The 14,475-nt window shown below is 35.6% G+C and overlaps 1 protein-coding gene across 22 annotated transcripts in view; it reads right to left on the bottom strand.

Moving 5' to 3' along the window:
* The window catches only part of Slc4a10 (solute carrier family 4 member 10), a 432,277-nt gene that overhangs the window by 31,255 nt on the left and 386,547 nt on the right, over window positions 1-14,475 (bottom strand). For all 22 annotated transcript variants that reach the window (XM_031370397.1, XM_031370402.1, XM_031370408.1 and 19 more), the window contains 6 exons: window positions 12,748-12,853; window positions 10,107-10,268; window positions 8,323-8,436; window positions 7,038-7,199; window positions 1,360-1,611; window positions 298-366 (listed from right to left, as the gene is read on the bottom strand). In XM_031370397.1, the coding sequence (XP_031226257.1) occupies window positions 298-366; window positions 1,360-1,611; window positions 7,038-7,199; window positions 8,323-8,436; window positions 10,107-10,268; window positions 12,748-12,853 (865 nt within the window). The remainder of the gene's footprint in view (window positions 1-297; window positions 367-1,359; window positions 1,612-7,037; window positions 7,200-8,322; window positions 8,437-10,106; window positions 10,269-12,747; window positions 12,854-14,475) is intronic.

Below are 14,475 nucleotides of genomic sequence, written 5' to 3'. Positions count from 1 at the left end.
GTGCACACACATAAATGCACTCGAGTATGTGCATGCACACACATAAGAATACAAACACATGCACAAAGTAATTTAAGGTTACTCATGTTTGGAGTATGTTGCACATAAATGAGAGAATGTTCACTTAGCAGAGAATCCTCTTTAGCACTTAGCATTTAGAATCCTACAATTCTGGCCATTTTCATAAAATTTACATGTGGTTGGAAAGCCTGTCCTCAGATGAGCCTTGCTGTCACGTGACTCAGCATCTATACCTTAAGTCACAGCAGACATGTCTGTAAGAGTGAAGCAATTTACCTGAATTCCTTTGAGAGATGAAGCACCCATATAAAGAAACACTCCATATAACACTGGCATGGGGATAAACTGTAAGAGAATGATTAGAAGAATGTTGGACATTAATTTCTAACACATGGCCATTCAGTATTGCAGTTATTAGAGAGAGGAAAGGACAGTTGGAAGCATGCTAGAATATAGTTCAGAATCAGAAGTCATAACTTCAAGCTGTATTTAGCATGTTTATACTTATAACACTAAGCAGTTACTTATGCTGCCTGCACTTTAGTTACTCCAATCTAAAAGGAGATGATAACAATAGTGTAGCTGTAAGAACTTAACTTACTCTGAAACCTGCATGATTCCTAAGAAATGCTACAGGAAGCTCTATCAAGTCACAATAAACATTGATGATTAGTCACTTTAAAGACAATTTACATTATCCTTTAAAATAGTAAGATATTTGGATTAAAGATAAGGAGTAAAGTTTTACTTTTACAATTTGCTCCTTCATTGTGGCAAATATTTGTTAACAGGTGAATTGTTCAAATTTTCTTTATTGGGTTAGCTCATTTTATCCTCTATTCTATAAGTTATGTAACAGAAATATGAGTTATCAATGATTAAATACAAGAAGTTGTATAAATTAAACAATTCAATTATTATTTAATATTTTTAGCTATCAAATGAATGATAATATATAATGTAGCTAAGATGCTGTAAGATTAATCTTCCAGAATTATATTACAAAAATGATCAGTCTCTATCACTGTTGAAATTTAATTCAAATCTTAAGTGTAGAAATTACTAATGCTGTGCTTTGTGAGGCCTTCAAAATATAAATTACAAATCAAAATTGTTACTGCCAGAAAGCATAACAAAATTATATTTTCAAGTTCTTCAGGATTCTAAAACACTGGACAAATTTTCATTTATCATCGGTAAAGGAGAATTATATAAATATTTTTTAAAATTATCACTTTTATCTCATGCTATGTGATATTTAAATATTGATGCCTATATTAAAATGGTATCTTAAACATATGAATTCTTTCTCTCACTCATAAGGGGTGCTTTTGTTACCTTCAGAATGCTGGTCATGAAAACGGATGAACCCATAAGAATAAAAATCATGAGCCCAGTCACCCTCTGTTCCCGAATGCCGAGAAATTTGGGTTGTTCTCCTGGAGCAGAGCACTCTGATTCCAGCTTGAGGCTGTTGACATGAGTAATGGAGAGGACTGTGGCAGCCACAAACCACGGCAGGCCCATAATGGAGCACACCCCAAGCATGACCGCCACCATTAGCAGATCCAGGTGATAGCCACAACCTTTCTGTTAAAGACACAAAAGAAAGAGAAAGCAATGGTGTCACCCGCACAGCGACTTGGCTTGCTTGAGAATAGAAACCCCTTCCTGACAATCCTGAGAGGCCCTTCTTAGCAGATGCTCCGCAGCTAACTTCTCAGATACTGTCTCCAACACTGTCTCGTTTCAGGGATGATGTCTTATTGGAAAATATAATATCACAGAGCCCGACTTCTCTTATTTATTCTCACTTTGATCTCAGTGCCCTGTGACCTTATTCTCATTTTGTTTCCTTTTCAACAGCTAGAGACTCCAGCCATCCCTTGAAACAACGACCTTTGTGTTTCTGCCTCCTCTGTAATCACACGCCACTATCACTATCCTGGACTCAAATGAAGTAGAAAATTAAGTAAGCAAAGTGGGTGCCAGGGTGTTCAGAGACTGCTCTCAATTGGCTGATTGGGTAGATCTCTGACAACTCAAAGATGCTGAAGCGCACTGTTGTCCACAGAGGTGGCAAAAATCTTGACTTATGTTGTAACTTGGCTCTTACTTATTATTTTCAGTACTACTTTGTGGAAGCCCATGCAACATAATGACTAAAAGTGTATGTTCTGGAAGTTCATTGCTGGGTTTAAATGACAGGAAGCACTGGGCCTGTGTGGCTCTGCACCAGGTCCTCTGTGTATATGCTATGGCTGTTAGCTTAGTGGGACTCCTAACAGTGGGAGCAGGTGTATCTCTGGCTCTTTTGTCAGCTTTTTGGAGCTCTTTTTCTTCTTTTGGGTTGCGTCATCCAGCCTCTATATAAGGGCTTTGCCTTGTCTTATTGTAGTTTGTTTTCCCTTTTTTTTGACTGTTATCTCTCGGAAGCCTGTTTTTTCTGAAGAGCAAATGGAGGTGGAGGGTGGATCTGGGAGGAGCGGAGGGAAGGGAAACTGTGGTCAGACATATTATATGATAGAAGAATCTATATTCAATTTAAAAATGAAAATTTACACACACACACACAAAATAAAGGCTCAACAATGGCTGTAGGTAAATCTCTTGGGCCTTTTCCTAGCTGAGAGAAGTTGATAATGTCAGTAATAGGTATCTCATTAGGTTGTGATAATTTAATTATTTGATTCCAGAAGTGATTCAGAATAGTGTCTGCTCTATCATAAATCCCAAGTGCATGTTAGGTTCCATTATAAAAAAAAAAAATCCAAGTTTAAGGACAGATAATATCAAATCATTTCTCAGTATTTTCCATAGTTTCTTAGCCTAATTATTAACAGGCAAGAGACAATCAATAGAAGTTACAAACTAAAATTCTTTTATCTTTCTCTCTCTTTCTCTCTCTCTCTCTCTCTCTCTCTCTCTCTCTCTCTCTCTCTCTCTCTCTCTCTCTCTCTCTGTCTTCCTTTTTCTTTTTATACAGGGATTCATTATGTAGCCTAACTGTCCTACAATTCATTATAGACACAAGCCTGGCCTTGAACTCATGGACAATCCTCTCACCTCTGCCTCCTGAGTAGAATGGCTTTTTTAAAAGAAGGAAACATATATTCTTTAAATACATCTTAAAAATCCAATGTAATAGTTGTAATTATAAAATAAATAGAGCAGTTACATTTGTCCTGGTAGTGAGAATAAAATATGCAGGGAAATCTAGAAAATGGAAAGCCATCCTGGCATCAGCATACTCAAACATGCATAAGAAAAAGACTTCAGCAAAACATTTTGTAAGCTATAAGTTAAGAGCATAAAACTCAAGTCTTTAAAGAGCAGTGCCTGAAGCAGTTACAGGAGTGCTTTGTTCTAGGGAGTGCAAGCCAGAGTGTGAATTAGAATCTACCCAAATTCCTGCATCCGAGGGGATTCAATGCAACTGTGCCTCTAGAATTGTTTTAAATTTGCAGTACTACCAAAAGTGAATTTGTATTTATGAGAAGTGCCAGGGGACCCAAGGAAAAAAGATGACGGAACCCACTCCCTTTTCAATATTGCCGTTTTAGCACACCCTTACTATCTAACCATCCATATTCACTAAATTTAATAATATGGAGAAAAGAAAGTCTTCCTCATAAAAATAATTGCCTATAGTTCTTATTGTTTTTTTAAATATATAAATGTAAACAGTGGAATTTGGGATTTCTGAAAGTAGGCAAGATAATTATTTCAGAGAGAACAATTCCATGTTTAAAATGAATACATGATTTCCCTTAATTATGCTGCACAATAAGAACAATTTGACTTAATGCAAACCAACGGAGATAAAGCAGTTCTGACATTTCCACTCATTAATCAGCATCCTTCTTCTTGCCTTTCTTTTAAAATGCTTTTAAAAACTTGTTCGTTGCAAACAAATTATTAGCTGATTAGGCATGCCAGCGAAAGGAAAGTATCCTTTGTCAGAGAGAGACCTCTGCACCTTGTAACATATTTCTGTAGGTTTTTTTTTTAAAATAAAGACAGAACTGTAGCTTTTATTCTCACATTCATCCTTGAATCATGGGAAATGGACATATGGGAGGAAGAGGGAGCATAGCAACAGGTGATGCTACACCAGACCCCACTAAAACCAACATGCAGCAAGACAAGAGGCCAGCCAAGAGGACCATCTGATACCCAGATGCCACTGCTGAAAAAAATCATTTCAAAGCTTGGCAGCAATTTCCTGCATCTGTCAAGTTAACCACATAAAAGACTATAGATTGACATGAGGAGCCAGGCTGACAAAGAGGGCAAAAAAGAACATATCAAATGCCATAGTCATCAAGGGAATGTGGTGCCAAATGAATGCTGCGAATGCATTCATTTGCTCCAGTGATCTGGGATTGTATTGCTGTTTATTAAAAATGATGTCAAAAGAAGCCTGAACTGTCTACAGAAACATGCAGAAAGTCCCAGAGCTGCGTCTTAACAGAAACTTTCTCTTCTACAAAATAATGTCTCTCTTTATTTCCACTTTTACAGAGGATTCTCTAAACAAAACCAAGCTTTTGTCTTTAATGCCTTTAAAAAGGATTTAGTTAATCTTTGCCTACCCTGCCCCCAGCAATTCTAAAGGGAAAACATAAATTCTTGAGAGAGTATGGATTTATTTGTGCATCTATATAATATATAATAATTTTCCTGGTCATATTTTTATTTTTGTGGCTACTTTAATGTTCGCATGACACAAAGACCAGTGGGGTGATTTTGAGTTTTGCTAATTTATGCTCTCTTGTTCTTGGGTATATTTAAGTTACCTCATTAATGAGTTGGGTAGTATGAGTAGCTCAATGTTTTACTGTGTATTTACCACTACAAAATCATTGTAAAAACATTTTCTTGATGTCATGAAAAATATCACGTAAACGAAAATGACTAGTTCTGGAAATGAGATGCCAAAAAAAAAAAAAAAAGCTCTATAATACATTTGGAAGAGATCTAAGATAACAGGATTCTGATGACGAAGAGACGGTGTGCAGTTGGAGACATGCTGCATTGACTACCACATACTTGTGCAGAAATGAAAGAACACAGTTCATGGAATGATGTTCCAACCAAGGTGGTGGAAAACTTCCAGTTAAAAAATTAGTAAAGGCTGGACGTATAGTTAGCCTGTGGTTTGGAGATATACTCAGGGAACATCTTTTTATCAACATGAAGTTCATGCCAAAGCCAGGAAACTCTGAAAAAATTTCAACAGGCAGGGAGAATAGTCATGGACAAACTATTATTCTTAATAAATGGTATTGTAAGAAGTAATATTTTTGTTGTCAAAAGGAAAATCAGCAACAATAGAGTATATCATAGTGGAACACAGGAGAAAATGGCTATAGGCAAATAATTATGAATAATAATAATGATAATAATAATAATGTTTTATTGTGGTTAAATTATGACTAGGCTAGAGGGACCCTGTTTTGAACACTATATCTAAAAGAGTGTAGAGTGCTCACAATGCAGTGGCAGAGGACATATTGACTACTATGGAGTACAGACAGTGTGATGAAGCCAGTCTGTTGTTCACTAAATCCATGCTGATTTAAAATTTATATTTAAAAAGTTAAATACATACTGATTTATTCATGTAACAAAAGAGATAATGTAATATAGCCTGTGTTTACTTCAGGGACTGGACACTAAAGGATGACTTCTTTATTCTGTTCTATCTATTTGAGTACTTTGAAAAAACACTAGAAGAATGTTCTACTGTATGCTAGCAACACTGTACTCAGTGGAAAGGAGGAAATGAATGTGTTGATTTGGAACTTTGGAACAGCTATAGATGTCAAGGACATATTTGTATGAAGACTGAGGAGCAAGAGCCTGTGATGAATAGGTATGAGTCGCTGGAAAGGAGCAGGGGCATTTAATAATTGAAGGAATGGTACCAACCTCAGCAAGTCTCCATCTATAGCTAGAGTTTTAAATATGATTCCGCTAAGGGCTAAAAATAGCTCTACCTAGAGCAGTTTAATAAAAGCCTGTATGGACAGGCGAGCAAAGTCAGTGACATTTCTGCCTGTTTACAAAGGCTAAACTACTCTTTGAAAGTCAAACAGTGACTTTATATCTTACTTTCTACCTAAATGTCAGTCTTTTAGTTCAATCTTAAACATGAATATAATGAAATATAGTTATTGAAATGATAATTCAAATTTATGTAGTTGGTATGGTCTTTAAGGTGATGTTCTTATGTGGGAAAAAGCAAGCACTCCATACACTGTGTAAGTATTTGAGCTGGGCATGCCAGACTTAGGACCCTGAGCTGTATGTACCCCTAGAACCAAAGAAAAGCTACCTATGTTTGTATGAAAAGGATTACAAACAAATCATTTTTAAATGATAAAATTTAGTGAAACATATCTGAAATATGTTCCCTTGTAATAATGAATATACTTGTCATCAAATACAGGAATAGAGGAATCCCAGACATAAATCAAGTTGGTAAGTATTTACTTACCAGAATTGAATATTTAACTAAATTAATGCTAAAGTTAGAACCGTTTTTCCCCTTTAAAACTAAGGTTTCAGACTTATAGGCAAATATTGCAACCATTTTTTTTCTTTCTTTCTTCTCTTTTTTTTTTTTTTTTTTTTTTTTTTTTTTTTTTTTTTGTATTTTCAAGACAGGGTTTCTCTGTGTATCTCTGGCTGTCCTGGAATTCACTCTGTAGACCAGGCTGGCCTCTTACTCAGAAATCCTCCTGCCTCTGCCTCCCAAGTGCAGGGATTAAAGGCGTGCGCCACCACTGCCTGGTGCAAACAAATTTTCATATCACCATAAGACAAAGTGTCCTAGAAAACAGTAAAAACTAAAAACCTGAAAACAGTATTTTATACTGTACAAATATTCATTTAATATTAATATAACATATTAATGTTAATATTAACATAATAAAGACGAAACCTATGACCAGCAATTCCTATTAGCTGAATAAGAATTATTTATATTCTAATGGATGTTAAATACATACCTTTAGCTTGTGCTCTTTCCTGTTGATGATGACAGCTGTGATCTGCTGGTCCATGAAAATCAGGATAGTACAGAGTAAGGCTGGGATGATGGCAGCGATGATTGTCCACCATGGATTTGGACCCAAAGGTGTAACAAACCAGCCACGGTCGTCTCTGGTAGGCTGAGACAAAAATTAAGCATACATATCAGTAGCCAGATTGATGAATACCTAATCAAACTAAGTCATACAGATATAAACAGGGAATTCTTAATTATGAAGTGATTGGCTGAGCATTCACTAAGTAATGAACTCATGGAGCATTCACATAACTAAGGACACCATTCTAAGTGTCTTATCTTTTAACCCATTTCTCTTCACAGCACTGTAAGGATGAAGTTGAGGCATAGAGTACCATAGTAAGTTGTCTAAGGCTCCGGGGCTAATAATCAATTGAGGTCAAATTTTAACTCCAGCAGACTAATTAAAAAATCATCCTCGATACCTATAATTAATAAGTAACATCAATACCTACTATTTACTGTAGGCAAATTTGTCTACATTTAAAATTGCATATTGCAACTATGCTAGAAACAAGACAGAGTTTTCTTTTAGTTTAGAATCATAAGCAGACATATAAATATCTTGGTGTAATATAAATATAAATATTTTGGTGTGTGCCCAGGCTACTATATGAGAAATGAAAGAGAAAGAGAGAGAGAGAGAGAGAGAGAGACAGAGAGAGAGAGAGAGAGAGAGAGAGAGAAACTTAGTCACATCAGAAGCTCAGCGAAAGGTTCAAAACATGGCTGATGCTGGAAATGAGTCCCAGTGGAATTCATCATGACAGCAAATGATTTCTGATTAAGTCCCTAGGTCTGTTTGACAGATGAGAAAACAGGCTGAGGCAGTAAATTTGCTGGCATCAAGGGCTGTCCTGCCTTTATAGTATGGTTGGTATACTCAACCCAAGCCTAGTTTTAATCTGTTTTTCAAACCCTATTCACTCTGAAGTTTGCCTCACAATAATGCATGTTCCTTAGTTTCAGAATGCTCCCTTGGTTTTTAGGCATGTTGTATTGTTTGCATTTAGTCCGAATATAATAGATGATAGGAAACGTTTGAGCAATCTTGAGGTTTCATTTTTATTATTCTTTTTAATACCAGAGAATAATTTATTTCTGAATCTATTAATGTATATTGTTCATGCTCTCATAAAAATCTCTTGTACTGGGGTCACAGATACCATCCATTAGACACAGAGAAATAAAAAAGTAGATAGATGTTACATGCTAGATAAATTCACCTTGAAAACACTTGGTACTTGTAGTTTTGGCGATGGGATCCCAATGGCATAGTCAATTAAAACCATACACAGAATTGTAAGAAAAACTGCAAAATCACTCACTATGGATCGAACCTAAAAATAATGAAAATGCTGTTACTTTGAGGGAGCTGTAAATAACTGGAAATATTCAGGAGCAGTCTTGAATACGACCATTGTGACATACTATTGTGATGTTATGCTATATACACACTATGATATATTATCATCAGCTATGCTATGCTACAGTCTAAATACTTATCTATGTCTCTTATTCACACTTTTCAGAATAAAGATTTATTGAACTGAAATAATGGTGGTCATTTTTTTTTAAAATATTGATTTAAAGTATCCATTACAAACCCAAGTATGTGAAAATTTAGAACACAGAATAAAGTTGTCTGGCCTAAATCAGGTGAATTTTAGGAGTCTTTCATGCAAGTTATATTTTAGCATTATGAATCCAAAGGACCACTAAATGAAATTACCTATTTTTATTAAAGAAGCATGTTTTAATTACTTTATGTAAGGTATGACAATTGGTAATATACACAATGGTGTGGGAAAATTTTCAAACTTCCTTGATTTAAAATGAACTCTATAGAAGCAAGTTTTCAAACCATTTCTCACTGTAGAAAGCCAATGTGCAGTGGTGCACGGTTCATTGGCACCCATTTCTCATTGGCCTGGAACGTCATCAAATAGCTCAGGCAAAGGCACCTGTAGGATGCACCTCTTTCCCCTACAGTCTCTCCGTGATCTCTGGGGTTACAGGTGTGGACCAATACACCCAGCTTTTCTTTTCTTTAACATGGGTTCTGGGGCTCTGGGTTTAGGTTCTGATGCTTATAGAGCAAGCTCTTCACAGACTGAGCCATCTCCCAAGCCCTACAAGGACATTTTTGAGTAGTTATTCTTAAAGAACTATTAACAATATTTGTTTTCTATTAGTATGCTTTTGCAACCCATGAACAAAGTCGTTAGATTCCAAAATACAGAGAATAGTTCAGCTGAAAGGTGGAGGAGATAAATCTGTCATCTTTTACAAAGAAGATAGTGACAGAAAAAGCAGCGGTCTCTGGAAGGAACTCTCTTATTTATCAAAGTAGAATTTTTTGAGATATTTACTTCAATTTGGAAAACATTTGTTTCCTTACTCTGTGTGTGTGTGTGTGTGTGTGTGTGTGTGTGTGTGTGTGTGTGTCTTAAATCTCATCCTGGCCCTTTTCAGGGTAGATTTTTACGTTGTAGTGTTAAATATTGAACTTGTTTGATTCCCTGTTTACTTTCTCAAATAAGCAGATACCAGCATGGTGGCTTAGGGAAAAGGGCTGATGCACTTAAAACAAGAAAAGAAAATTGTGTTCTAGTGCACAGTGCAAGGCTTGTCCATTTAGAGAGTGTAACACGGGCTTAGCTTAGATTCTGTAAGGCTAGAATAGGCCCCACTGCTCCCAGGGAAAGACAGTCACAATCACTAATATGGCATGTGCATTGATTTTCCAAACCTGTACTGGGAAGGGAAGTGTTAAACTTTCAGTTTGAAGAAAAAGCAGAAGGGCTTGTGCTACCTCTGGTATCTATGTCACAAAGGACTTCCTCCCCAGCCCCATTCCAGGGCCTACGTCTAGCTTGCCAGTTCTCTCATGACCTTTCTACGGTTCATGTCATTCCATCGGTAATTCTTCCCTCACCTTGAGCATGTAGGATTGTAGAACAACTATATTTAGTTTATATTTGGATTAGAATCCTTTGAACCGAAATACCTTGGTTGGGAAATACCGGCTGGTCTTGAACTGCTTCAAGGTGGCTGACATGGTAACTGTGGAGAAGAACAGGATCACTGACCAGAAGAGAACGTCTGGCACATAGGGGTGGCCATGACCACAGGCTCGCCCAACATACTCCCCGTGCAGTGATCTGCACTCCTGAGAGGAAGGGAAACACAGCTGGTAAAGAACATTCAGTGCATTTCTTTCAGAAAACTAACACCTGATCAACTGCGGCTTAGATACCTAGACTGCCCACCCATGGTTCCCACAAGGAATTTAGGAGATTTGATAATTGCTTTCAAGTTCTAATTGGATAGGTTTTAAATCTGACATTGATTAAGTTCAAGATAACAGATATATGTTAAATGTGAAAAGTTTGACAATGTAGTTTGTACTAACATCATATACATGATAAAACATTTAAATATATCATTTTAGGTTTTTTCACACCAACACCATAGACAGATGTTTTCATTTATATTTGATATCACAGAAAGCTAAGACATGGAGAAACTAAGTAACATTTTTTCAGCCTCTCTAATGCTATGTGGTAGAGGTGGGTACATGCACAGCTCTTGTGGTAGGAATTATAGACTAGCATAGAACAGTAATTATTTTTAAAAACTAATTCAAAAATATGAAGTAGGCTATGATAGTAACAAAAAATGATGATACATAATTAAAAAATGGAAATTTGAATCATATATGGTAACTATTGAATTTAAATAACAAATGATAAAGAAAGTACTGTATGAAAAAGGAAACTTTCACGTTTGCTCTGTTTCCCATGGTCTTTATTCTGTTTTTATGTTTGTTTGTTATGTTTTGTTTTTTAAGAAAAAGAAAAAAGAAAAAGAAAAAATTTAATTATTGTCTTAGCCATTAGGTGGCAGCAAAGTCAAAAAGAACTTCAAGGGGAAAACAGCATTTTTATAAGCATTAAATATTTTGAAAGGAAAAAATATTTCTAAGTCATCTTGGAAAACTTTTGTATTCTAAAAATTATATTACTGTATTCAAAATAAATAGAAAATATCAGCTTAAAGAAGCCAGGGAAATCTTTATTCTTCTAGGTATTATGACCCTGAGCAAAACTTGCTTTGTGAAATAGTACAAAGAAAATTTAGAGACATGTTATTTTCATTGAACCAAACTTCAAGCCCCTGAGTTCACTATAGAATAAAACAAACTCCTCTGAAATATTTAAAATAAATAAGTGGCCATATTGTCATCTGAAAATAAGCAACCAACCAACCAACTTCTCCTTGACATAGGTACCCAATCTAAAGGTTCTTAAAAAATCCTATCAGGATAACTTCTAGCCATGTAACAGACACCACCTGTCCTTAGAGAGCAAGAGGAAGCAAAGGTCATAAAATATAGGGCAAGATTAAATTGTAAACCAAAAATAAGTAAATTGATTTTTAATTCTGAAAGAACGTATATAACAGAATATACCTTAGGAAGGGGAAAGAACCAAAATCAAGGCTTAGATGTTTGATAAACACCAAATGATTATGTTGAACTATATTCGTCTCACATGTTTACTATTTAATTCAACTTTAGGGCAAGCTGGTATACTTAGATTTCTGTCTCTGTATGCATACATGAGTATAGTTAACAATATCTCAAAGTCGACTATTCTAAAGAATACTTGGGCATAGTTTAAAATATTTAATATATGCATATAACACGATTAATAGAAACGAGGCCACAAATTTTAAGAGTGCAAGGATGAATATATGGGAATGTTTGCATGAAGGGAAGGGGAGGGAGAAATGTCATTATATTATAATCCCAATATGTAACAGGTAGAAGGTCATATCCCTCTTAAATAATATATTTAAAGGCTTATAGCAAAATATTTCTAAGGTTCATTAACAACTGTATCACTTACTAAAATAGTGCTTGATCAAAAAAAATAGAATTTGTTTGACTTTGTGCTGATGGCTGTAAAGGAATTTGAGAACATACAGGTAGATAGGGTGGTAAAAGCTTTGGATAAGGATGTTTATAACTGAAAGGAATGGAAAGAAAGTGGGGCTACTCAGTGATTTTTATATTTATTATAAAGCAGAACATTTGAGTTTTACCCAAATTTCATGTTTTCACTGAACAGAAATATGTGAAGCTTGTGAATAGAGTCTATGAGATGCTCACACATGAAGTAAAGAGTAAGAACAGAGAAATGTTCCTACGAGAAAACATTTACAAATAAAGGTCTAAGGAAATAAAACAAAAGTACAGAATTTAACCCCTACATGTAAAAATATGTGTCTAGCCCTATCTTTTTTTTTTTTTTTGAGTAGAATAAAGAATACAAATGCAAGTTAGAAATCTGTTGAGAAACAGAGTTTTTTATTTTGATTAGTATTTAATGTTTTCAGTTGACTTGTCCCCTTCTTCTGTTTGTGTAAATTTTCAGAGGGACTCAGGTCTATGAAAAGAAAGGAATGAAAAGCCCCAGTTATGGATAAATATTTGAAATGGGGGAACTTTAAAACAAAGCTATCACTTGTATAAGTTTGTATTTCCAAAATTCTTACCTTAGTTGCAATAACTGATTTAAAATGTTAATAAAGGCCTTTACAGTAAATGACTCAAGATGTGAGTTCCTTTGCCATGTTTTACTTACTGACACAGTTAGGTTCCCCCAAATTATGTCAGAGGCAGAAATGTTGGACTCCCGCCATTCCTTCAGTGTGTCACTGCTGGGGCTATGTGGCTCCATACAGTTACATCTGAAAAAGCAAGATAATTCCTTTCTGAAAGAAGTGGATTTTTTAAAAACTGTATCCAAAGCATATATACCTGAGGATTCATTTTCCTTAGATAAAGCATTCATGCATTGGACAGGCCAGTAGTTGGGTCATTTAAACCACTCTTGGAAAGACTCCTTCAGCAGAGTATCGGCATACTAGAGAACTTTGCAGCAGTTCGGGGAATGAGGGATTGTTCCAACATCTACTTGCCTGTGAGTTATAAGTCACCTGAAAAATTATAAATATCTTGTGTATTGTAATAAGATTACCTACCTTAGTTATTTGTACAATCTCATTAATTAAAAATGAAGGTGACATTTAATTCATGCTCTAAAGGTCACATGTAATTTGCCATACAATTCCCATTTAGTGCTTGATTGAAATGAAAAGCCTAGATATCTAGTAAAATACTTTTCTTGGTGATGAGTGACAATTCTGCTCAAGATTATATGCACATTAGTACACATTTATGAGGTTCTGGGATGAATCCTGAATTCACTTATAATCCTTTTACTTTGTCTGTTGAGAAGCATTTTCCTATACAAACATGTTGCAAATGGTTCCAAGATAACCCACATAGGACACACAATGTAAAGTGCACTAGACTGCTTCTTTGGTTATGTTAATAACACTGCTGAACATGACCATTGCTATGATAATTTCTATAGGAAAGTTTCTCTCTGCCTTGGAAAATCTCTCTCCTCTGTTTTCTACTACAGGAACTTGTAGGTCTGCTTTACTCATTACTGTGACTTCCATTCCTCATGGAGCTATATAGTCTATTGCTATAAAAAATCCTAATTGGGATGGACTGTAAGGACAGCATGGTTTTGGCTCTCACTAAAGGAAGGCAGAGTTTCTCCAGTTGAGCTCACTCAGAGAGGGTCTAGGCAAGATAGTGACATAGGTTTTAAGGGAATGGGTAATGGAAGCATTAGTTACCATGGGCAGTTAATATCAGTGACTTCGATGTCAGCAGAGAATACTAGCAAAAAAGAAACAAAGGCACCAGAGTGATCAATTATGGCTGTTCCTAAATTCCTGAAATGTAATACATTGTGATAGGATGCAGGTTTTTGTGTCAGAGAGCTCAATCATCAGACTGTATAACCATGGGCAAATGACTTAATCACTCTAAATCTGTTCCCTTTTATGGAAAATGGGATTGAAAATGCTTCCCCATTAGAACCAATATGAAGAGATTAACATTACTTACACAGCTGTGTGTGTGTGTGTGTGTGTGTGTGTGTGTGTGTGTGTGTGTGTGTTTATTTCTGTCCTCATCTCTCTATTATATTTAGTACACGCTTCGCTCCATTTGAAATTGTGGCTGCTCTCATTAAGATCATCATTTCATTTCCTAGTTCCTTCTTCCATCCTTCATGATCTATAACAAACGTTAAATTTCACCTTCACATAACATGAAGGCATCATTGCTTTCTCTACCATTCCAGTTTTCTTATTTAATTTCAAAGTAAACATTGTATGTGGTTAGTTCTATTCATCCAGATCCTCATTCACAGCTTCAATCACAACTCCGAATGGCTGAGAAGCACCTAAAGAAATGTTCAACATCCTTAGTCATCAGGGAAATGCAAATC

Source organism: Mastomys coucha, unplaced genomic scaffold (genome assembly GCF_008632895.1).
Source record: "Mastomys coucha isolate ucsf_1 unplaced genomic scaffold, UCSF_Mcou_1 pScaffold15, whole genome shotgun sequence".
In the NCBI taxonomy this organism is placed as follows: Eukaryota; Metazoa; Chordata; class Mammalia; order Rodentia; family Muridae; genus Mastomys; species Mastomys coucha.
Note: the sequence above shows the minus strand (reverse complement) of the source record. Positions and strands in the feature narration are given on the sequence as shown.